Source organism: Anguilla anguilla, chromosome 12, assembly GCF_013347855.1.
Source record: "Anguilla anguilla isolate fAngAng1 chromosome 12, fAngAng1.pri, whole genome shotgun sequence".
Lineage (NCBI taxonomy): Eukaryota > Metazoa > Chordata > Actinopteri > Anguilliformes > Anguillidae > Anguilla > Anguilla anguilla.
In genome coordinates this window covers 27,481,353-27,507,344 of record NC_049212.1, presented here as the reverse complement: position 1 = coordinate 27,507,344, position 25,992 = coordinate 27,481,353, and the positions used below count along the sequence as shown (strand labels likewise).

General features: G+C 42.1%; 1 protein-coding gene across 4 annotated transcripts; it reads left to right on the top strand.

Annotated features, from left to right (window-relative positions):
• The first annotated feature begins 35 nt into the window (after window positions 1-35).
• On the top strand, window positions 36-24,968 carry LOC118209606 (nucleoredoxin-like). 4 transcript variants are annotated; one of them, XM_035385083.1, is made up of 8 exons: window positions 36-672; window positions 19,025-19,142; window positions 19,761-19,894; window positions 20,167-20,267; window positions 20,348-20,454; window positions 20,916-20,991; window positions 21,372-21,490; window positions 23,213-24,968. In XM_035385083.1, the coding sequence occupies exons 1-8, from the start codon at window positions 364-366 to the stop codon at window positions 23,356-23,358; spliced, it is 1,110 nt and encodes a 369-aa protein (XP_035240974.1). In that variant the 5' UTR covers window positions 36-363; the 3' UTR covers window positions 23,359-24,968. The 4 variants fall into 4 exon arrangements, with proteins under 4 accessions (XP_035240974.1, XP_035240973.1, XP_035240972.1 ...); XM_035385082.1 differs by having other exon boundaries at window positions 21,366-21,490; XM_035385081.1 differs by having other exon boundaries at window positions 39-672; window positions 20,812-20,991.
• Window positions 24,969-25,992: the final 1,024 nt, after the last annotated feature.

Genomic DNA, 25,992 nt, shown 5'->3' with positions numbered 1-25,992 from the left:
ACTCAAGAATACTGCTTTGTTTTGTACTGCAAGAATGTGTGCAATATTTGTGAGTGCCGAAGATGCAATTTTGCCTCTCGTAACTAGGTGTCATAAATGAGTTTCATTTTTCAATAAGCACTAGTCGCAAACGTGCTGTTGCTCGGGAATATTACTAGTTGCATTCCTCAACACCACAGTACCACATGAGAAGAGAAGGTGGCTAGGCTATATACATGCATTGATATTCGCACTGTTCTTCCACGAGACAACCTTGGCGCACAGGGGTTTCCATTGCTTGTCGCACCCTTTGGTTTTGAATCTTCATTGTTTTGGGGAAAGCACACGGCTAGACAACGGTCTGATTTGCGGATTCGAGCAGGGATGTCGGACTTTCTCGTTAATCTGCTCGGGGAGCGGCTCGTGAACAGTGAAAAGGCCGAGATTGATGTCCAGGCGCTGGGCAGCAAGCTGTCTGTTATCGGACTCTACTTCGGTTGCAGTCTGAATGGTCCTTGCAGACAGTTCAACGCCAGCCTGTGTGAGTTTTACAGCAAGTTCAAAAATTCATCAGAACACAAAGACAAATTGGAAATAGTTTTTGTCTCATCCGACCAGGACCAGAAACATTGGCAGGACTTCTTACAGGAGATGCAATGGCCGGCGTTGCCTTTCAAAGAGAGACACAAAAAGGTAAGTAGCGACATCCCAAGTGTGTTTACCGGAACTAAAGGAAGTTGATAAGATTTCACGAAACGTCATGGATATTACTTTTGCCTCAAGGTTGGAATGTGATTTATCCAACTGCCGCAAAATGTATTCTGATTTTTACATAGCCCATTACAAGGGTGAATTTAATTTGCATATGCATTGACTGTGCAATTAGGATTGATGGGCATTTTGTGTTTTGGAATAGGCTAGATGTAAAATAGAAATAGGTGATTATCATTATTATTATTGCCATTATTATTATTACTATTATTATTGTTCTTGTTCTTGTTCTTGTTTATTGCTATCCTGTGATTTTGTTGCCTGTAACTATAATGATGGGTAGTATAGCAAACGCTACCTATTTCAGTTTGCATTGTCTCCAAATTGTATGCATTTACAAATATAATGTAGCATATCAAGCACATCTGAGAGCGAATAGGTCTAACTGGCATATTAAAAATACTTAACGAGAGCTGCTTTGACTGGCATGTTCTAATAACTTGATTGCCTTGGACCCCTGTACCTGACTGCGCAGCCCACTTAAGGCCTTAGCCTAAGCTCTTTGTGTGATGTTATTCTGAAGGTATTGATTTTTATCGCATAACCTGCGGAACATAACCTACACTGCGGCTACAATTTTCACCACCTTCGTATGGCATCAGTAGTAGGCTACAATTTTCTTTACAATATTTAATACAGTTACCTAAACATGGAAAGCATCATTCAATTATCCTACCCATGAATCGAGCTTGTGAGAAGAAGAACTGTGCTTCTCACGATTAAAAGTTCTGTTTTGGGGTCAAATACTGCAGCCTGTTGTTAACGCTATTACAAGATGCAAAATATTAGCGCATTGAAAGGAACGGCATTCACAATGATACTATATGCACTTACCTTTAAAAAGTTAGGCAATATAGCGTCATTATTTACACAACAGCGCTGTAACATTTTTGTTTTCTTTTGTTTTTAAAATTTCTTCGTCCATTTCAAAATCACGAAGGTCGGGCAGGTGCATTTTAATGTGTCACACTGACACATTTCATCGGTGACGGTAGAAGTTAAGGATGACTTGTTAATTTCTAATTGTGAAATAGAGCAGCGAATGGTTTTGTCCCCACATTTAATTGTTCTCGAGCAATAAAACCAACCAATGTTTTGTGACCTTCCAAATATTTTAGTCTGGTGTAAGGCTCGGAAGCATTACCACAATTGTCCTTATTTTTTTATTTAATTTTGTATTTTTTATTTTACCCAAATTAAGCACAGTAGCCAGTGTTTATAGATGTATAAAAGTATAATTTGCAATTGTACAGTTAAATTGATCACCAGTAAAATAACTATGAATTATCTATTTCTATTGTAAACTTTATTATTATTATTATTATTATTATTATTATTATTATCCACCGTTTTTATTATTAGGAATTTTTCCTCCATGGGCCTACTGTATACCCATTGTCCTAAGGTTCTGACAGCAGTGTAATTAAACAATACACATTATATAAATGTGGGTTGATTGATAAATGAAACTCTTAAATGAAATAAATGAATGATATATTATTATGACTATAGCATTTGCATTTATTTTAATGCAGCTTTTATCATTAAATATAGGCCTATATGTTATACTTGTTTGGCTAAATTCTTTACAGTTTCATTTATTTAATATATTAATGAGCAATATTTTGACCTTTCTAGTCACTAATTTTTCTCATCACCGTTCTGTAAGCTGAGAAATATGAGCTGAAAGTGAGTTTGCAAAGCTGGTCAGATTCTGGTTACATGCAATACATTGAAATCAGGATTGCTTTCTTTGACAACAAAACATTTACGTGCCAGTCTGCTCCTGGAATATGTCTATGGTGAAAAAATATAATTTTAATGGCAGATAACAAATGTAAATGTTATGCTGCAAGAATGCAATACGTTATATGAAATACAATATGTAAAAAAATGCTTTTCAGTTTTATGCTCATGTCATCTGTTTGTACCATAGACATTTCTTTGTTCATGATCCACGGTAGGGCTGTCAATGTGTTTGAAAGAGAAAAAGATGTGTGTTCAATTTTAAAAACTGCTTTTCGAAGAAAAGGTTCTCAAATTGTATGATATTATTAAGTACCTTCACAACAATCCAAGTCAAAAAGGTTTGGAGATGATGGAGGATGGAGACGACAAAACCAAATGGAGTGTGGCTTTTGGTTGCAGAAGTACTGATTTGTTTTATTGAAACAAATTTTATTGTTTTATTGAGTGAAAGAACAGCTATTTAGCTGGAAATTGTGTTTGAGTAGGAGTTGTTTGTTCTTTTGTGATTTGTAGAATTGCACCAATGGAGTAGTGAATTGTTTTTTGTGGGGGTTTCTCAACTATGGCATACATGATATTAGGGACTCCTGCAAAAAAGAATTTTTCTCACGTGTCTGGTTTGGAAAGTTGCAATTCGTTATAACTTTGCTTGTTATCTGTTCATTTCTGTAGCTCATACAACAGATCATTGCTACGCTTGATAGGCAATCTTATGATACAATTGTTTATTCCTATGTAGTACATTGGCCTGACAAATTATATGCTTATTGACTCAGCCTCATAGAAATGCCCCCCATCTTCTCATTGTTTGTAAATAGTTTTATTATTGAATGATCTGTGAGTGAGCATACTGCAGAAACGTTGTCTTTTTCCCATTGGATGGGGCTGCAGTCCTGCCACGTTGATTTGGGTTTTATGGCTGCAGTGTGACCTAGACTGAACCAAAGCTGTCTTAATGCGGTACAGATTGGCAATGATGGTGTATGTTGGCTCAGTTGTGCATTTGGGGTGTGATATGGGAAGGGTGGAGGTTTGGGGCCCGTGGAGGGCATTGATGGAGCTCACTGGCAGGGCGTAGCCAGTAGCCACCATGCCAGATTCAGCATACCCTCCACAGTAGTGTTCTATGCTAAATATCTGGACTGGCACTGTGCCACTGGCACAGTGATCTTTAAATATGCTCCTTCTGTTGTAATCCTTGTGTGCTGTGGGAACTGGGAATGCAAACTCTCTCAAACTGCAGGTGAATAACTACAAATGGTCATCCCTAGGTCTGCCAGAAGGACTCTAATCTAATAAATGTAATCTAATAAAATTAGGGAGGTATGCATGGACTACCTCTCACTGCAGTGTCCTGCTCAAAACTGTGTCTCTTGTGTTTGGTTGTTTTGAACATAATGGAATAGGTGGAGGGAGAAACCATGGCTGTTTTGTTGAGGTGGGAAAGTTTAAAAGCACGTTTTGAAGGGATTTTATCAGCAAAGTAGATATAGTGAGGACATGCTGTCCAGCAGCCTCAAGCATATCATCATGGATCCTCAGGATTGTCTCAAAAATTGCATTATATTATTGCAAGCACTCTTATCCAGTGCAACTTACAAAATTAAGTACATGGACATTCAAGTGTGTACATAAGAGATGCTGTTAGCAGATCTGCAGGTGTGTGGCTGTGTATGTGTGGGACAGGGGTACAGTGTGTTTGGGACTGCAGGTACGCGGTTGCCTCCTCTGGCTCCAGATAAGAGGATGTGAAAGTCGCTACAGGCTAGGCGGGGGGGGGGAGGGGGCGCTGCTGGGAGAGGCTCCCGCTGAGAGAGGTCCTTTCACTCTGTTATCTGTTTCCTCAGGACTTCCACACGGCCTGAATCTATCCTTTTTTGCTTTGCCCTTTTTGTTGGCTTTTCTTTTGTCGGCTGTTGTTTGCTGGTTCTTTGCAGGCTCTTTGACCTCAAACTTAAGTGTGAGAACTGGTACACTGCAGCAGCCACTTCTATACATTCCAGTGAGGAGAAAGCAAAGCAAATTACTAAAATAACCATGTGCTGATATGTACAAAAAATAGGGTGGTGATTTTTATAGATGCATCCTGCTGCCCTTGTAGTGAACTGAAGAGTCTCATTTACTGAACACCACAGGGTGCTGCGTGCATTTTCTGTACAGTGCTGTTTGCTGTGCTCTGAAGTCAATGCTGTGTGCACTGTGCTGTGCTCTGAACTGGATGCTGTGTGCTCTGTGCTGTGCTCTGAACTGGATGCTGTGTGCTCTGTGCTGTGCTCTGAACTGGATGCTGTGTGCTCTGTGCTGTGCTCTGAACTGGATGCTGTGTGCTCTGTGCTGTGCTCTGAACTCGATGCTGTGTGCTCTGTATGAATTTCTTTTCCTGCCATGTATCTGAACAGTAGGCAGTGTAGAGTATGTAAACGGGGCATTTAGGCTTCAGCTCACATGCGCCTGCAAGGTGTCATGGGAAATGCGGCTGTGTTTTTTTTTTTTTCTCCGTGTCTGGCACTTCCTTACAAGGATAAGAGCAGGACGGAGTGGCAGAGTTGCTCATAAATCAAGCGGATGCCTTTAGTGACAGTCTGCCAGCCCCAGCTGTGCCCACATGGGGAAGCAGGCCTGCGGAGATCCCGTCCCTGCCACGCCCACATGCTCCGCAGTGCACAGCAGCTGCTGGGGGCTCAAGCGAGGGCCGAACGCTGCTGTCATCACCTCCGTGGATCAGACGAAAAGCGCAGTTGCCGCTACACTACGCTCCTGTTGTAGAGCCAGCTGCCGCTGCAATTACCATAGCAGCAGCCAGCCAGAGAGCGGCTGGTGTTTCTGCTCTGTAACTGAGAGGGGCGTGTACTATGGGAAAGATTTGACTGATATAGATTTTTCCATCCTTATCTGTCCTTAGCCTACATACCAATACTTACTGGAGGGTTTCTTTAAATGTGACCAGATCCAAAACTATGGCTTCATCACTAACAACGTCACTAACATATTAATGCATAGCAATTATACTAACCAAGAACCAAAATATAAATCCTGAATACATTGAAATTACATCTATAACAAGCCCTAACTCAAAGCTATAAAAATTACCATGACCTGAACTATAATAAGAGGTTGGGGTGGTAATGAGTGGAAAACCAATATGTCTTTTGAAGTGTTTGGTCTTCAGTCTGCACCTGAAGCAATTCTGCTGTTCTAACAACTGTGGGAGGTTCATTCCACACCACTGGGGGCCAGTACAAACAGGCATTGATGGGCGAAGCAACCACACAGGAAGGTACCGTTTTTACTGGTAGCACAGGATGACACCATGGTGAGCAGTTTTTAATGCTGAAATTACTGTGGAGAGAAGGAAACAGAAACATATGAGGACAGGGTTCAGGCTATCCCCACATAGTGCTTTGGGATCAGCACTTCATCAAAACAAAGTTGCACACCACCAGGCCTTAATTCAGCTTCCAAATGATCAATGCGTGAAGTCTAATGAACATCACTTGCCATGTATCCACCAAGATAAATGGATATCTATTTGAAACTGAATAATAAACATGATAATTATTTGTGGTTGTGCTTGGTATGCCTGCTTGGTTCTGCTGAATATATCTGTGTAGCCTTAACCTTACAAAGCAAATAAATACACTATATGATCAAACGGCAGGGTCCAGGCACGATAACTAAGTGGGATCACAGCTAGCCGTGTATAGGCCTTTAAGTCTCCACTTTGAACTCAACCCCCCAGTGAGTCAGAGGGAAGTAAGAGACTGCACAGGAACCGGGAGTCCTTGAGTCGCTGTTGGGGGTCCTGAGTATGACATGGCCCCCCATCCTGCCCTCAAAACAAGAAAATAAAGATGCCTGTCTTGAGCAGAATTCTCCAGGGTGCAGCCAAAGGAAGTGAAGATGAAAGGAGAAGAAGAGGAGATGGAGGAATAGAACAGAGGAGAGAAGTGAGAGAGCACAATGCAGTCCTTTCAGCTGCTCTGCTACGCCCCCCTCAGGACATGCGTCCCACTGCGGGCACAATTCTAATGGCTGTACAACGGGACACCCCAAACAGGTCATGGGGTAGGTCCCCCAAACACTGCCGAGCTCATGAGTCCAGGCTGGCTGGGGCTCCTCTGTCTTTCCTTAAAGTCAGTATGCAGGGACAACCAACAGCTGACAGGTTTTCATTTTACATAGCACTGTCTTTGCTGGACAGGAATGCATGATTCAGAACCGATAACTGATCCCAATTCCCATTCCATCCTGCCAAGTTCTCATTCCCCACTTGATTGTGTGTTTATTATATGATACAAACACTAATCTGTGTTGAGCATAATTGCATGAAATGGTTTCTTTTGTGCCAAATTGGCATGGAAATAAACCCTCACTACCATCCCCAGCTGCACTGTATTTACATCCCTCACGACATGTACTGAGCTCATATATTGGTTAGATGGTTAGAGAGCATTATATGATTTCCGTGGCCTGGACACAGAGCCCACACAAAACAGGCCTGTGAGGCACGCACGTCTGAATTTACAGAGAGGAAAAACAGTGCCATTTGAAATGCACCACTGTTTCCATTTCAGAGTAACCACTCCGTTTCGTCACTGTAGAGTAATTTCAGTCACGCAGCCATGACCTAAAAGCAGATATGTCAGCTTGATTTGCTGTGTTTTAGCCTGGCTTGTGGAGAAATTCCACTCAAATTGTGCCTTGGAATCACAAAATGCAAAATATGTCCGGTAAAATCTGTGCCTGAATGATCATTGCACTTTAAAGGGAGCCACTACAGGGAAAAAACATCAACTCCAAACACAGAGAGTGGTGCATTGAGAATATTGCATGTTTGGTTACCCATCAAAACTGCTTTCGGTTTTGTGTTCACATATAGAAGGCTGAGGCCTTTGTTTGCAAACATAGTGTAGCAAGGCATTATGGAATTGCTGGCTCTTTGGCTCCAGAGCTCTGGTTTATGAAGGGACATTCACTATTCTCAGTATCCAGGGGTGTGGTTTTTGTGGTTATTGATTTTCTTCTAAGGCATTCAGTTAAATGCCAATGTATTATGCAAATAAAAGACCTTCAGAAAGGGAGATTTGTATCTTTGATGCTACTGAAGAGTAGCTAGGTAGCCAGTCAGTCACATAGTCCATCATTCTCTGTGTGGCTACATAGCTACATAGGAACTTTAGGAATACCTGCTTCCCAAAGGGAAGTTTAGGAATGACTGCTTCCTGAAAGGAAGTTTAGTAATGCCTGCTTCTATTTGGAATGCCTACTTCCCAAAGGGAAGTTTAGGAATGCCTGCTTCCTGAAGGAAAGTTAGGAATGCCTATGTCCTGAAGGGAAGAATATACCAGGAGAGTTTAGCCAGTTCTTTTCTTTTCTTTTATGCTGGGTTTCCTAGGATATAATCTGAGAGAGGTACTCCACATAAAAAATATACATTATTGCCTGTGTTATTTTTGTATTTTATCAGCCTTTTGACCATCTTTGTGGACCATCAGGGTGCCCGATAATTTCACAGGGAACTGTACGTAGTTTACTATTTAACCGAGTGTGGCCATTTAATCAGAACTCCAGCGCTTATATTTAGAAAGGACATGAGAAGTAAATGTTATTATTTCCTGTTTAAAAGGGAGTCTGTTAGAAGGGAACAAAAGGACTTCCCCAATCACCATACTACCTATGTTCCCATCTGCTGTTTACTTTACTGCTGATTTGGCAGCCAAATGGAATATTTGCTCTGGATATTTAAGAAAAATTAAAAAGTGTTTATATAAAGTGCTTTATGTGAGTTCAGGTTTTGAGATAATAGATCACATGTCCTTCTGGGTTTCTGGAAAGGTTGCCAGATAAAGCCAAATAGAGTTATCGTACACACCATTTAGCTGTATATTTCTGTAATAATAAGGAGGGTATAGAGGGTGTTGTATTGTTAAAATGACATTTCTGCAGCATTGTATGACTTGCACTCATTAAATTATTAAGACAATTCCCTGGGTTTAAATGGATTTTTTCAAATAAGGAGAAAAAGGAATACAATGAAAACTATCAAGTTTTGAAAATGGCCAGAGACATTTTTAATGGAAATATTTTGATCATGCAGATCCAGGTTTAGGAAGTTATAAAGAATGTTTCAGATTTTCTGAACGAATAAACCCAAAGAATGACATGCATGTACAGTGGATCTTATTGAATTATCATCTGTCATAATGAGCAGTTGCTGTTTTATCAGTCCCTTATTTACATGTTTGTGGATTTTGCATTGTTAATGTTTTGATTTGTTGAGAGTCCCCCACTATAAATATCTAAGTGTTTGGATTGATGCCAGACTTAACTTCAAATAATGTATAATAATCTTGCTCAGAAATTGACGTTAAAATTGGGCTTTCTATATAGAAATAAAACAACCTTTCCAGCTTTATGCAGAATGAGAGTAACTGAGGCAGTTTTTCTCTCTGTTTTAGATTATGGAGACATTATTTACAGGCACTCATTCATTACCACCGTTTGTCACTCTGCTATAAGATTAATTACAGGTAATAAATGTGGCACACATTACTGTCTTCTTTATGAAAAGGTTGGCTGGTACTCTCTGTCTGTGAGACGTGATCAGCACTGCCATGTTTTCATTAAAGAAAGCCTGCTGATTAGACTACCACCTTATCTTTACTTTTTAACTTGACCACTGGCCATTATCACACATGCTCACAAGACTGGCTTGTACTCCAGGTCCCCCCTTTTATGCTCCTCAGATCTGGAATGATTTGCAAAAGACTTTGAAATTTGACTCCTTACTGCCCTTAAGACACTTTTAGAACCCAATATTGAGTTTGATTGTAATTGTTTTAATAATTTTTTAATTTTTTTGTTTTAATTAATGTTGTAGTAATGCTTTATTTGTTTATTAATTTGTTTGTTTATTTATTATTTTTTAAATCTTTTTAACAGATGTTTTAAATGAATTTTAAACTAATGTTTTAACTATTGGTTCTTTGATTATTGTCGTACCTGGTGTTCTTCTCTTTGTTCTTAATGTTGTAACTTGGCAGTAGTGTAAATGAGGGGCTCGCTCTCAGTGCTTCTTTGAGGTTTAAATAATGCATTGACTTGTTCAGTCACATGTACAGTAATGGGAGATAAAGCAGAATGCATTCAGCCATTTAGAATGTAAGTCTCCACAAGGAAAAGACAGCAGAATTTCATGGTTTTGTTGATTGGCAGTTCCCCGCTGTGGGTGTTTTTTTCACTCACGTTTCCTCCTGTTAGTTTTCTTCTTGAAATGCTCCCCTGGAGTTTGTTTGGCTTTGAGATCCTAACTGCTTGTCCCGGAATATTTGACATTAATTGGACTACCATCCCTCATGGAGTCAGGGGAGGGACCCAGGGGAAATTAAATCGAGAAGAGAGGCAGAAGCAGCCACTCAGTGTCCCCATCTTCTTCACTCAAAGAGGAGCAGAGAAATTAAAAACCAATTCTGAGAGATCTCTCTGTCTTTGATCTTTAAATTGCACTCATTACTTTTCATAATGTGGCGTGCTATTGATTTTTTTTGCGTGTGATTGCTATCTTTCTTAGCTGAAAAATGGCAGTCTTGAATTACATTTTTATGTCTCATGGTTTCATTTGATGCAAGCATTCCAGAGTGCAGGGATGGAGAAGATGGTTCTGGACTAATGGGAGTAGGGTAGACCGTGCGCTTCTCCCAGTCTGATTGGATGCTGACTGGCTCAGCCAATCAGATACTGGCCTGTAAGTCGTACATCACACTGTGGGGCTGTCGGCACTGTCGTAGTTGGCACAATTTGTTAAAGAAGCATGAAAGATAGTAATTAATGGAATTATTTACCTTTTTTACATGTTTTCTCCTCTCTTTTTTCCTATTTAGAATGGTCAATCAGACTCACACCACAACACCCATCACAGCTTCTGCTGTAGATTCAGGAGAGTGCAAACAGGCGTGTGCTCTCCTCTGAAGCGCGCAGTGTCAGCCGCTGCTTCTTATCTCAACTGTAGTCCACAAATCACAGTAATGAGCTGGAGAAAGACACATCATCTGCGCCTCAACCAGTGAACAAGTGCCCAATCAGCAAGGGTCGCTGGCACGTGATGACATAGCCTCATCTAGGCCTGCTGAAATGCCAGAGCCATCATACATCACTCTGTGGGGCACACTGGAACATTGCCTTAACATTTATCAGACCATGGGGTCCATCCACACACTGGAATAGTGCCTTAACATTTATCAGACCATGGGGCCCATCCACCCACTGGAACAGTGCCTTAACATTTATCAGACCATGGGGCCCATCCACCCACTGGAACAGTGCCTTAACATTTATCTGGCCGTGGGGCCCATCCACACACTGGTACAGTGTTCTATGGAGTTATACACAGCAGGAGGTAGAGACAGGTATAAAAATAAAAAGAATACATATAATTATTCTGTCACGGACCTATGACGTGTCGTCCTCTGAAGCTTGTTCTGCCATTTATGGCTTCTTTCCACAACTCGCTCTTCTTTCATCAGCAGAGGAAACTCCATGCCCAGCTGATGCACACAGACTGCAGTCTCGCAGATCACCAGGGGAAAACAGGGACAGCCCTGCCAGACCCTGGGGTCAGTACCAGGTCATGTGCACAGAGCCGCGCGAAGAACGTGTTAGAGCAGGATGGCATTCCTGATGGTTTCCTTTGGGTACATTTCAAGTACAAATAGGTTTTGTTTTTTTTCCAGAAGCACCACATTGTTCAATTAATTTTAAATGGCATGTGAAAGGAGATTTAGCTTGTATGAGCTTGTATGTGTGGTTGATGTAGGAGGAAGCTGAAGACTGCTCGTGCCGTGACAGTCCTGACAGCTATAAGGGCTATGGTCCTGTGTTACTGTGCTGGCTCCTGCTCTGTGCACTGTGGTCTGGCACCGGAGTTTGTTTAGCATTTTAAAACTGGAGCTGAGTTCTGTAAGATGTTCCATCTGAAGTTTGTCTAAGTGCGTCCAGCCCAGATCTCTCTCTCTCTTTCTCCAGTTCTGTTCTGCGGGTCTGGAAATGATCACGCTGTTTAAAGTAAATATAATTAAAGCTTAATAATCTGAGTGGAGGAGCCCAGGGAGAGAGGAGCTGTGTTATCCATTAGAGAGAGCTTAAGGAAAGTTAGGCACACATACACACACACACACACTCATGCACGCACACACACACTCATGCGTACACACACACACACACACAATCATGCACACAATGCATCCACATAGACACTCACACATTCATGCAAACTCTCTCTCTTACACACACACACACCTGCCCTTTCCTTCACACAAAGAGGAAACAGGAAGTCTAGATTATGTTCAGATTCCGTTCCTGTCTCTGGTAAATAAATCCTTTGCTCTTTCACTGGAAGTCCCAGAGCTGTCCACAGAGGCAGGGAGAGACTTCAGTGCAAGGCTGAGATTGATAAACAGAACCCAGATACAAGAGAGGTTTTGATCTGCGGCCATTCTGCAATGCCTATTAAATTATTCTGTCAGAGAGGAGAGCCCAGAACTCATTTAGGAGGTGCAGTTTAGAGGTGCCGTCAAGCTTATTCACTCCCAGCCTAGAATGTGTTGACAGGGCTGTGCCAAGCCAAAGCAAGCATATGGAATCATCACAAATTCCTATCACAGCTATTAAGTAACCTGCTGTTCTTGTCCATCACATGGACCTTGGGTCTCACAGTGATTATGAACAGCTTTGAATGATACCAGAGCAGAAATGCCTAAAATAGGCTCATCAAACCTTATGGAAATACAATGTTGTAATTCACTGTACACAGTAAAATTCTCAGTGTTAATTCAACTCCAACAGTGTTCATTCAATGTTTAACAAATACCATTTGGTCCCACTCTGGAATGTGAGACCAAATGTTATCTGTTAAAAGTTGAATTAACCCTGGACATTCTACTATGTCAAGGTTTAATGACTCGCTTGTACTTAGTCACAAACCACGTAGGCCCACAGTCCAGGTGATTATTGCATATTTTAATGTGACTGTTTTAGCTAGTTATGCAAAACATTTCAGCCAAAGGACCTTATGGTGCGAGGATTTAATCCACTTTCACCTGATCATTTTCTAATGAACCACACTTCACAGCAGTGCATTATGTACATGTGTGGTATGTTATTACAGTGTTGGCTAAACGCATGTACAGAATATGGCCTCACTCAGCAGTCATGGGGGATTGAAGGGTTCTGTGGGAGATGGGTTCGGAAATCTTCAGTCAGCAGTTTAATTTAATTCTCAGGTGATTCAGTTACACAGTGGTAGCTATGAACAACAGCACAGAGGTCACCAGTTAGCCAAAATATTTAAAATTCCTAATAGATGACTGAATCCTTTAAGCCTTCCACTCGGAGCCTTCTGTGCTAAAGATGGTCTTATAGCCCCAAGCACCGCAGCTAATTTGATCATTGGTTAATCTCTTTGCAAAGATTAAAAGACTTCTAATAATTGCATCCTTCTTGTGAACAGATGGATGTTAGCCCTTTTTTGAGCAGGCCACGAGGAGTTCAAAAATTGATTGAAAATGTTTCATTGTTTGGACCAATCACATTGTTTGTGTCACTTTGTGTCCAGTCCTACCATTTGTGTCTCTGCATGACTTTATTCACATATGTCTTGTGTGCTCAGCATAAAAAGATTTAAATCCATTCAATCTTTTTTTTTCTTATCAATCTGTCTGCAGAACTGGGCCCTGATCTGCGTAAGGGTGCTCCACAGGATGCTGGCTGTGTGTATATGTGTGTGTGTGTGTCTGTCTGTGTGTCTGTAGGTATGTGTGTGTGTGAGAGAGAGAGAGAGAAAGAGAACAGTGTGGGTCTGTGTGTGTGAGTGTGCGTGTCTGTATGTACTCCAGGAGGTATTGAACCCAAACTGGTATGAATTACCCTGTGTGTCACACATCACTAGACTAGGAAATGGGAAGTTCTTTCAATCCTGTCAATGCGGAACAGCATTTAATTGGATCTACTGCATTCAGAGTCTGGGTATTTCTCACTGTTTCTCACTGAGGAACGTTCAGCCAGTAGATTGTGCTTGTGACTGAATGTTTTATTTGCATGACTGATAAACCCTATTCTAAATGGCAGGCTTACTACCAAACTGTTGACTTCATCGCAATAGACTTTGGGCGGAGGTGATGGCAACACATCAGGTTAGACAGCACAGAGAGTGCCGTGCTCTGGATTAAGCCACTGTGTTCCATGAAGAGCCTGCATGTAAGAGACAGCTTCCCACGGTGCATTTGAAAGTCACGCTGTTTGACTGGCGAGTAAAGATTTAGATCCTCATTGAACAAAGGTGTTTCACCATGGCAACCCAAGGAGGAAATGACCTCCTCAAATTCCCAGTAAAGGTATTAGTAAAAAGCCGTTAGTTTTTAGTCTGTGTTAACTTTCACAGGGGCACTGGATTGGATGACTAGATTGATTTGCAATAGAGTGTGGACCTCATAAGTCCAAATAACATAACTATGGTGATTGTAGTTTAGAACCATATTATGATATTTAAGATGTTGTTTTTAGGAAATGTATAAAAAAGCAACCAGAGCCTGGAAATATTTCTCTTGACAGATAACGGTTTAATATGTATTTTTTGTATTAAACCGTTGTGTGACCGTTGCAGAGGCGGGTGGCATTACAGGCAGAGTTTAAAAGCCTGGAGCCATTTCTCTCCCCTGTTTATTGTGTGTTTTCTGTGTGCCAGGCTGCTGGCTGGAGGTTCAGGTTGGGCTGCCGTCATGGTGATGATCAGGCACAGCAATTCACCACACCTCCCCCCCTACACCGTAACAAATCGAGCACTTGGGCCCCCTTATCCCCCGCACTCACGCAGAGACTTTAATTCAGTGTGACCAGCTATTGTGGTACCTATTCCATGCCTGATCACTGCTTAGAAACCTCTCATTCCCCCCCCCCCATCTCTCCCTCCACCCATCCCATCTCTCCACCTACCTCTCCTCCCCCATTTTTCTCTGCCTCCCTCCCCCATCAGAGTGCTATGAACATTAACCAGATGCAAGATGCACTATAGGGCTACTTAGCTTGTATCTTCTCCTTCAGGCCAAAGACTTTGCTGGATTATGAGGGTGCATGAATGATATTTATTCATCCATGTCCTCCTTTGATTGGCCCCTTATAAGCTCCTCTCACCATTTCCCATCATTCCCTACGTACCTCCCGAGCTGTTAGTTCCGCCACGGTCGGGCCTTGGTAATATAATCACCACTACAGTAATCAGGGCTATTCCATTAGCCTTCCTGATGAAGTCGTCTGAGGGACAACTGAGTAAATCCAGCTCTCCCTGCTGTTCAAAGTATGCATTACAGTACAGTATTCATTAAAACAGGCATTATGGTTGAACATTTATTTTGAAGCAGCTTCCGAATGAAGGTTTCACATACATATGTTAACATCATACCCAATCACCCTGAAATTATAGATTGAGTGTGCCCCCGTGTGGTTTTCTCTCCACTGAAGATATAAGAAAACCATTTTAGGGTGGTCTCAATTCATCCCTTGATTTTGTTCAGAAAGACACATCACATTCTGTGTGATTAGGAAATGTCACTTATGTCCTCCCAGACACACTGCTTAATTTCTCTTCAGACATATACACTCCAGTACATATCAAAAGTAAAACTTGCATTTCAATTCATTTTTGATTTAAAAAAGTAAGACTGTATCAACCATTCATTTGTCATCAAGAAAGTTGAAAAGAGTACTATAAGTGGAGTGTCAGGTGGAATATCCAGTGTAGATGTATGTGCTGTATTCTGCTGTATTTAGACTGAATGATAAGGGTGTTATAACAGCACACGCTGTGCACTGGATGTGCGGGGGTTGGATGAGACTGTGGTAACTGAGTGGTTTAACATGCAGAGAGGATTATGGGAGAGACAGCTCAGAACAGCACAACCTTTTGTGAGTGGCTGTTCCAGCTGGTTATTTATCAACCTTATGTGAAGGCTCCACATTCCAGCCTCCCACGGTGGGTAATGGCCATCATTGATGTGAGTGGTCTTTTTCTTTATCTCAGTTCTCTCCCTAATGCAATCCTCTGGACACCTTCTTTTACAGTTTTACCCAGTTATCTGAAATGGTTCTAGTTCAGTTTTATAAAGATTATATGGATTGTCAGGGTGAACACACATACACACAAATCTGGTATCAATAAGCACATCTGTTATTTCCATTCATGCGTGATAACTCAGTATCAGTCAGAATAAATATGTGGAGACATATTTGACTGTGTGCCGAGCTGTTTTTTTATGTAAGCTGTCCCATAGGTCATTTGCAGTATATTATCATGTGTTGATATGACCGTTGCATTTCAGGTTGGTTCTGTATGCCTGGCAGTAATGCTCCTAAGTCTTTCCTGTAGACTTTGGTCCTGTTCACTTCAGTGTCCCACAGTCATCCTGTCCCAGGTGTAAAAGGACAGGCCCCACTGTGGTTGGGGGAATCTTCTTCTTGGTCCTCTCTCACCATGCACACACGATTCTGTGTCACAGTGACATTGTTTTACAGAGCAATTTGTCAAGTTTCTCTTAGAACTCTCAGTGGTGTTAAGAGTCGCAGTAGCAGTGTGTGTATTAGCTTCAGTAAGCAGCATGGCATTAGATTCAGTAAGCAGTATGTGCATTAGCTTCAGTAGCAGTATGTGCATTAGCTTCGGTTGCAGTATGTGCATTAGCTTCAGTAGCAGTATGTGCAGTAGCTTTAATAAGCCGTGTGTGCATTAGCTTCAGTAGCAGTATGTACATTAGCTTCGGTTGCAGTATGTGCATTAGCTTCAGTAGCAGTATGTGCATTAGCTTCAGTAGCAGTATGTGCATTAGCTTCAGTAAGCCGTGTGTGCATTAGCTTCAGTAGCAGTATGTACATTAGCTTCAGTAGCAGTATGTGCATTCGCTTCAGTAAGCAGTATGTGCAGTAGCTTCAGTAAGCAGCCATGGCTCTCAGGTCCAGTCCCCAGTCTGACAGAGCCTGCCTCTACAGTCTCAGCTCCAGCACATCAGGCACGGAACGGGGCGATTACAGAGGCAGATTTATCCCACCCATCTGTTTGCTCAGGTCTGACAGTTTGGACAGGATTGATGGAGAGCAAACTGCAGATGGAGTTCTGCCAACCATTCAGAAGAACCAAACAAACACTTTAAAAAAGAACAGCATTGTTCCTGATTCCTAAATCACTCCCTAAGCTTGGCAGTTTTTAACATCTGCCAAACTGTTGTCCTGAATGTGGAGAGACCGCTGGGCTTTTCTGAATCTGCTGGAGCTCTTGTGTCTTGGCAGGTTTTGAAAGCACAAGCTTTGGTTCCGTCAATGAAATAAATCAGGATCGTCCTTCCCCCATGACATCAAACAGCATGAAATATTTAAGTGAAACTTCCTGTACAGACAAGGAACACGATGCTTTTGAATGCAGATTTAGAAGGTTAAGAGTCTTTGTGGCCAACGTGGTTAAGGGTTAACACCAGTCATGTGTTTGAATTAATTTGTATTCTGTAGTCTGAACCAACGACAGCCATGTGGAATTGAAAAGTGATGAAGTGATCTACAAACCAATGATAATACACTTCCATCTGCCTCCAGATTTGTACATTATCTTTACTATTCCATTGCTGAGAGAGAGAGTCAGCAATGTGGATGACTAAAGTAATTCAAATGAAGGCTACAGACCAGGGTGATTCATCAAACTGTCCACCACCAATTGTTTTGTAGCCCTTTGGCCTTTGAGACTATAAACCATCGATAAACTAAAAATGTTTTTTGTTGTTGTTGTTTTTTAATAAGACAAGAATTTAGAATTGAGGACACTGACGAAAATATTCACAATATAGCTTGAACAGCATCAAACAGACCCTGAAGCTGCACCTTGTTTTTAAAGTGAAGCTGCATGTCATATATACAAAACCAAAATGGTCGTTTACTTCCTGAAAAGTATGCTCCTGAATGTACTCAGCGAAACATTGGAAATAGGTATATCGTAAAAACTCAGATTTAACGATTCTGAAAATTTTGACACTGTTCTGAGAAGTTACCATGTTAACCCTGTTACCATCTCTGCAATGCATGGAAACTCCCCGGTGAGGACACAATGCTTGGTATATTGTAAGGCCTTAATATTTCTGAGTTAAATTCAGAAGGAGGGGGAGAAAGAGAGAGGGGGGAGAGAAAGAGAGAGGGGGGAACACAGCCCATCGATCCTAAATGTTGGGTTCACCAAAGCGATGATTCACTGCACAACCCTTTTTGCAATGCAAGCAAAGTAAAGGTAGATAATTGTAATTCTGGTTATAAAAAGAAAATGAGGGCTCCGAGCCTTCTGTATGGAGACATACACCACATTGATACATACTCAATGAATTCATAAGACATGTATGTCAGGTTAGGTTTACTCCTGTCATTGCCCTTGACCAAGGCATGGGCAAATTACCCCACAAAGTTAATACAAATACAAGATTCCTCCCCAACAATATTTCCAGGAGCAACTTATTTTGCCCAGCTGGTCTTCCATTGAAGTAGTAGCTAAGCCCACCCCAGCTTAGCTTCAGCCTTTCAGCAGGGACAGGGTAGTCCTACATGGTTTTTATTTATTTATTTATTTATTTATTTATTCAATATTTATTTTACCAGGCAGGAATGAGAACATATTCTTATTCACAATGGCAACCTGGTGGTATGGCTGCTGACAATTGGTTTCTTTTTTGTTGTGTAATTTGAATATCTCAGCCGAGTTATTTCTGCTCCAGGTGATGAATGGAAGTGTTATACTTGTTAAAATCAAGTTCCCCAGCTCCCTGGGTCCATGATAACATCACAGATCTTCATCTTTATAAATGCGTACTGTGTCTCCTTTATCTGCTGTACTGTGCTCTGAGCAGATTACTGACCTAAAGTGTTCTGGGTGCTGAGAGGTGACATGGCAGTGAGTGAATGGGGCTCCAGACCCAGGCTGTCTGGAGTTTAGCTGCAGAAACTCTAAAACCCCCTTTCTGTGAATACGATTAGCATACCGCAACAGTGATGAATTGCATGAGCGTGTAATTGCATAGTAACATTTGTTGGAGACTGGCTGCTGTTATAGACATCTATTGGTGTTTCTCACTTACGCAAGAAGGCTGAAACTACTTTGCTGCTCATTTTGAGACTGCCAATATATAGGTATTCAGACAATTAAGATATTTTTAATTTGACAGTGAATATAATGAAAGACTAGAACTGAAAGTGCATTTGTTGAAGCTAGTCTATTTATGGAAGTTTATGGAAGCATATTCAGGCTATCTACACCACCATTGTTTAGCAGCACTGAACGCATGCATCTTATCCATTTTACAGGCTGTGGAATATTTATGAATCTTTTCCTTTTGCTCCATCCATTTGTGCACTCGCTTAGGATCTCTTCCACACTGTCTCGCTACTGCTCCACTCTGATTGTCTCTCTCTCTTTCACTCTCTGTCTCTCTCCTTCTACCTCTCTCTCTCTTAGATGAGGCTATGGAACAGGTACAAGGTGACCAGCGTCCCTTCTCTGGTGTTTGTGGAGGCGGTCACGGGGAAGGTGGTGTGTCGGAATGGTCTCCTGGTGGTGCGCGATGACCCTAAAGGTAATTGCAGGGCCACACCCCATCATACCCTCCCCCTGCCATGCCCTCCCCCCACCACATATCAGCAGACTCATCATAACAACACACTGGACACACACACACACACACACACACATCTCATCCTCATACATAAATCCACACACAAGCACACATGCTATCATGGTCATGTCTAAATGGGATGCTGGAGATTTCAGAAACTGGTGGCTTATCAGGTAGGTTCGATAGAATAATTAAATCAAGAAAATTAAAGATAAATTGATTGGACAGAAAGGTAGCCAAATGAAAAAATGAGGAAACTACCCATGAAAGATGGGGAAATTAGTAATGAGGTAGCTAGCTACCAAGCCTACCTGGAGTTACTAGTTTCCCCATCTTTTATTTGGCTACATTTCTGTCCAAATGATTTATCCTTAGTTTGGTGAACAAAAGACGTCAAACTTTCCTCTTGCAAGGAGGAATAAGGCATAATTTAATTCTTCTATTGTGACAAACCTATTGGCTAGGACACCACGTCCCATAATTTGTATTCCATCTAGACACAACGTGCTACGTGATGGTGCAGTGATGACATGATCAGGAAAATAAATGTTGAACGGCCCCCCTGTCCTCTCCCCCCAGGCTTGGAGTTCCCCTGGGGGCCCAAGCCATTCGCGGAGGTGGTGGCGGGACCCCTGCTCCGGAGCAGCGGGCAGACTGCGGACAGCAGCTCCCTGGAAGGGTCTTATGTTGGCGTGTATTTCTCTGCCCACTGGGTGAGTGCCCTCACATCCCCAGAGCTGACCAGCCTCGTCTGCTGACATGACCGCCGGTGATGTCATAGGACTGATCTATTGGGAGGACAGTGCTGTGCCTTAAAAAGTTTCAACATGTACATATACATATTTTTAACTATTCAGAGCACCCTCTTGTTGAATTCTATCAAGTATCCAACAAAATTTGTAGATATAGATATCAAATGAACATTGTTTAAGTGAGTGTGTGTGTGTGTGTGTGTGTGTGTTTATGCGTGTGTATGTCCTGGCAGTGTCCTCCATGCCGCAGTCTAACGCGGGTCCTGGCAGAGTCGTATCAGACTGTGAAGGACTCGGGACAGAAGTTTGAAATAGTCTTTGTCAGCGCAGACAGGTGAGGCTTCTAATGCATACGTTATTACACAGATCCACTATCTGGAGATAAGCTCAGCCTTCCATCTGTATCAATCGCAGGTCAGAAGACTCCTTTAAACAGTATTTCAGTGAGATGCCTTGGGTCGCCGTTCCATACACAGATGAGGGTCGGCGATCACGGCTCAACCGGCTGTATGGAATTCAAGGTGTGTTTTCCCTGGACCCGTGGCTTAAGGTGCTCCATCATGTGCATGCCATGAGAAGAAATTAATGAACTATTAAGCAGTGTTGTTTTCTATTACACCGGGGTTTGTAGACCTGCCACGTGTTTGTAAAGAGAAGAAAATAGCTCTCAGACCTGAGGAATATAACACTTTCAGATCCAGAGAGAGTTCACAGTGTGAAGCCCCAACAGATCAGTTGAGCACATTGGGTTTGCAGCATGGTAGATTTAAAAATGAAAGCATTTCATACACAAATATACACAACAAATGCACACAGACACACATGCACACACACACACACACACACACACACACGCATGTATACGCCTCTTTCTCCAGGGATCCCCACCCTGATCCTGTTGGACCCAGAGGGCCATGTGATCACGCGACAGGGTCGGGTGGAGGTGCTGAATGACCCAGAGTGCCGCTTCTTCCCCTGGCAGCCACGCCCCGTTCTGGAGCTGAGAGAGGCCAATGCTGTGCACCTCAACGAGGGGCCATGCTTGGTGCTGTTCGTGGGTGAGAGAGGGGCACGGAACTTTCAGATGTACTGATGGAAGTGTGCAAATCTACTGTTCTCATTGGGAATTACATATTGAAAGAGGGAAAGTGATAGAGCAGCTGAGAGAAGCAGGATTTAAGAATTGTGGACAGGTTATTTCCTGTTTCAAAAGACTTGTGATATGGTGGGACAGAATCTGAAGGGGTTCACCAATCTCCTTTATTGTGTTTTGGCTGATTTGTCTATTTTCTCATTCTCTTTCCATCCTGCCACCCCGCTCTCTCTCTGTATCTCCTGGTTGCTCTCTCTCTCTTTCTGTCCTTCTCTCTCTGACTGTTTGTCTGTCTGTCTCTTTCTCTCATGGATTCACTCCTGTCCACCTCTGTCTAAGATGCAGAAGAGGAAGAGGAGCTAGAGCTGGCCAGGGAGCTGATCCAGCCAATCGCAGAGAAGATCATGGCCAAATACAAGGCCACGGAGGAGGAGACACCGCTACTATTCTTTGTGGCAGGAGAGGTGTGTATGTGTGCGTGCATGTGCATGTGTGTGTGTGTGTGTTTGTGTCCGTGCATGCATATGTGTCCATATATGATCTATCGTTATGTAGAGGCATCTGGAACATTATGCTTTATGTCATACTCATCTGCAAGGTCATGGCTGTAGTTACTAACCATGCAGCAGCATTCCCCCTCATCTCCTTCACCTCCTTACCTGCCCTGCTTACTTACTGTGTCCTGCATCCTCCTGAAGCAGGACATACGTCCCACTGTTCCTGACTTCCTGCTCCCATCCTGTGGAGTCATAATCTTAGCATTAGCTGCTTCCCCCTCCTGCTGTCACCTTGTCTCTACTCCTCTCTCCTGCTTTCCCCTTCTCTCTCCTGCTCTATCCTCCTCTCTCCTGCTCTCTCCTTCTCTTTCCTGCTCTATCCTCCTCTCTCCTGCTCTGCCCTCCTCTGTCCTCCTCTCTCCTGCTCTCTCCTCCTCTATCCTTCTCTGTCCTGCTCTACCTTCCTTTCTCCAGCTCTCTCCTCCTCACTCTGGGTTCCTGGCTGTTGGGGTCAGCTGGGATCAGTATGCAGACACCTTAGAGTGTAATGTCACATGGGGTTTCAGGAATGGCCCAAACGTCTGCTCCCAGCATGCACTACTGCCCAATGCCTCACTATTCAGCCACTTGCCTGAAAAAAGGAGCTACTGATGGCTGGACATGCAAAACAGACACACTGTCATGTACTGAGAGGATTTACAAACACACAGGCCCAAGTACTATTCAATATACATTCTAGACTGGAATTTAGCAGGTGCCGTCTTTATAAATGAGGAAAAGGTCAATGTTTCCTTCGCCACAGCAAGACAGTATTCATTTTTAAAGGTCAAGGAGAATCGAAGCTGATGCCCTTTCCTGGACAGAAACGATAGTGAACAAAAGTCTTGGCTGTTTATTTATGACATACACTCAATAATTTCCCCTAGTTAGAGATAATGCATACGTAAGCATTTTTTTTAAGCGTGTACAGTACAGTCTAATTTAAATAGAAAATGGCTTATGGCAGTTCTGTTCAATTTTATTTTATTTTTTTTGTATAGTATTTAACAGGGATCGTTTCTTTTCACAGTCGCAGTTATGATTATGTGTGTTTTTGATGGTTGCATTTGAAATCAAATTCAAAGGTTTGATGGACAGTTTACATTCCTGGCATTTATCAGACACTCATCCAGAGTGACTTATGAAACTTTAGCATTTTTACACAGCTGTAGGTATATTGAAGCAATTCAGGTTAAATACTTCACTCAAGGGTACGAGGAAAGTGTCCTACCTGGGAATCAAACCCACAAACTTTAAGCCCAGTTCCCTAAACATTATAATCCATTGCTTCCCCATTATTTAAATTCTTTGCTATTTCCTGACACTTTATAGAGGATTGAAGTCAGGGTCCAAGTCCATGTCTATGTGACACTGCCACCTTCTGGTCATTAGGGTGTACATGTTGCAGTAATCCTGTTGCAGTAATATGTGAACTGTCTCAGAGCTCTCACTGGTTCACTGACACAGTAGTTCCTTGAGACTTCCCAGTCCAGGCTTCTCTTCTATGATTTTGCACTTTAGGGTTTAAATGAAGTGATGATATTGGGAATCTGATGACTGTATGTCCTGCATGTCCTTTGTGTGTTTTCACTGAGTGCATATGCTCTCTGTTCTCTGTGTGTGTTCTCTGACTGTTCTGTGTCCGTTCAGGACGACATGAGCGACTCGCTGCGCGATTACACCAACCTGCCAGAGGCAGCGCCACTGCTCACCATCCTGGACATGTCGGCCCGAGCCAAGTACGTGCGCGACGTGGAGGAGATCACGCCCACGGTTGTGGAGCAGTTCGTGGATGACTTCCTCGCAGAGATGCTCAAACCAGAACCTATCTGAAGAGTGAGCCAGAGAGCGCCAGAGAGAGAGAGAGTAATGGGACTGGAACCCCAGACACCCCTCACCCCTCATCCCCTTTTAAGACTCTGCCGCTCTCTCTTCTGTACCCTTTCTGTCCTTCCTCTCCCTGCAGTGCCTTGCATTGTTTGTAGCCTCTGCAGTGACACACCCATGAGCCCACACACTTTTCTCCTCTCTCAGTTGGGCAGCTTGTTTTCCTTTTGTCTGTGGATTTCATTTTAAGAAGTTCTTAATTTTCACGTGAAAACTACACCATGACTCAATTGTTCAATTTGAAATATTTATTGGATATTTGGTGTACCTGCCTGTTCTTATCAGGATATACTTCTCTGTTCATCCGCTTTATGGCATGGAATGACAACAAATTACAGTGGTTTTCTGTTTAAAAGCCACATGCATAGTTGTCAGACATTCTTAGAAGGTTGTCTTATTACAATTGACCCTTTGTTGTCAAGCAAAGGTGTTTGCCTTCAAAGTGTTACCGTTCTTTATGATGCTATATTTAAATATGTCAAATAATTTGTAATGCCAGAACTGCAACTGAACCATGAGTGTTAAAATGATTTTATGTGAAGGTCCCAAAGGAAAATGGTGTATGTTTTTATGGCATAAAAATGATTGTACCATCCAATTATTTTCAAGTGTTGGAAAAGTGTGTGTTCACAGTTTCTGTTTTTTTTCTGCTTGTCTCTCTGCAGGTAAAAGCACATTCTTTAAACTGCTGAGCATATTCCTTCCTTTTCTAAGATCATCACCCTCTTCTCATGACTCCCATATCCCCAGAAAACTCATGTTTTCATTCATAAGATCATCTGTAAAACCTTAAGGTCGAGATTAAAGCCTGGATTCAATAAACCCAATAAAATGTGAAGGTTACGTTTTCATCTTCATCCACAAAGACTGCTGAGTTCAGCAATCCCCAAAATTAACTCACAAAACTACTTGTGACTGTAAAACCAAATACATATTTTTCTTTTTAGGTCTATGTAAAAAAACAAAAACAAATTTTGATTGATTCCAGGCAAGTCTAATAAACCCAACACTTCTATGATAACTTAAGGCTGATGGTGGGTGGATATATATTTTAATAGGACACACTTTAACATTTTCTGAGCCAAGAATCTCATAATGTTTTGTTTTAGAAACATGTTTCAGGTTGGCAGGGCACTGATGGTAGCTGAAATGACTGACTAAATAGTGTTGTTTTGTTCTGGTCAAAAGCAGCCTTTCTGGAGAAGTAAACTGAATGGTTGATAGCCAGCTCATAGCAAGGATCTACAGCTACCATAGATAAGACCCTCATGACCTTCTTCACTCCCACACAGAAACTGTAGAAAATTTGGGAAATAATACATCAGAGAACCACATTACCTTAATAAAGGTTATATTTTCTCTGTTATTTTCTGAAGTGACAAAAGGAAGCTTTCAGTAAAGCAATGGCCTGAAACATCTGCAGTCATTTCATTTATTGTAATCTTTATTTTTGATGACAGTGTTTCTTTAATAATGCCATGTTCATGTCTGCATTTTTAAATAAAGCTGTAATAAGAAAGTTCAGAGTCAATATTTTTTCTGTGAGATTTTAACAGGCACCATGATATAGGAGATGCTCCCTTCATCTTGCATTTGATTATTTATCATCTTGAAAAAAAGAAGCTTGCTGTTGAAATCAATCTTCTGCCTACATAACTGTGATGTGTGCTCTGACTATAATATTGTGGAATTATGAAAAATATCTCATTCTAATTCTAATCATTGCACAAAGCCCCGTAATTTTGGAGTGTCACAGTTCAAATTAGCATAGCCCTCCTGCCCAAGGTCCAGCCAGAGTGTCTTGTGATCTGGGCTATTGTGTCATCTGCTTCCTTACCCCTGATCTACTGGTGGACAGTTGCTTGGTTTTGACTCCTTCCACATACCCCATTCCAGCTGTCTGCATCTCTACAATTTAGATGACTTGAGCCTAGGCCTGAATTCAGCGGTGCCACGTCCCCTACATTTAGATGAAGATGGAACGCAGAGCTTCCGTGGAGATGGGACAGTGGCCATGGAGATGAGCCAATAGTTATGGAGATAGGGCAGTGGTGTCAGAAATGTGGCACAGAGTGGCACCTGATGTCCCAACTACAGGACATCTACTTTTCTAAGTATTGACCTGGATGTCCCAGATTGCTGGTGTTGCCTGACCATCTACAGGGCAGACTTCATGTGAGCAGTGGCAGCATCCAGGATTGGCTACTCACCTCCCTCAACTCATGTCCTTTCATAAAGCACTTTTACACTAGATATCCATCAGGAATGTTAAATATTTTTGTCAGCACAGTCGGCTGCGCTTCTTGTTAGACTGTTACTGAATGTAATGTAATGTCATACAAATCTCCTAGTACAATCGCCATCAATGGGTGCCTTCATTACTTCCTATTGCCTCAATATGAGCCCTCTCAGCATTAAGGACAAAAAAAACAAAACAGCTGCTGCTGTGTTACTGGAGAGAAAGCAGAAAATATGCAGCATCTGCTAAGTCCTAAACAAACCTTCTTAATAAATGTACACGTACTATGTATAGGTGCTCGTAT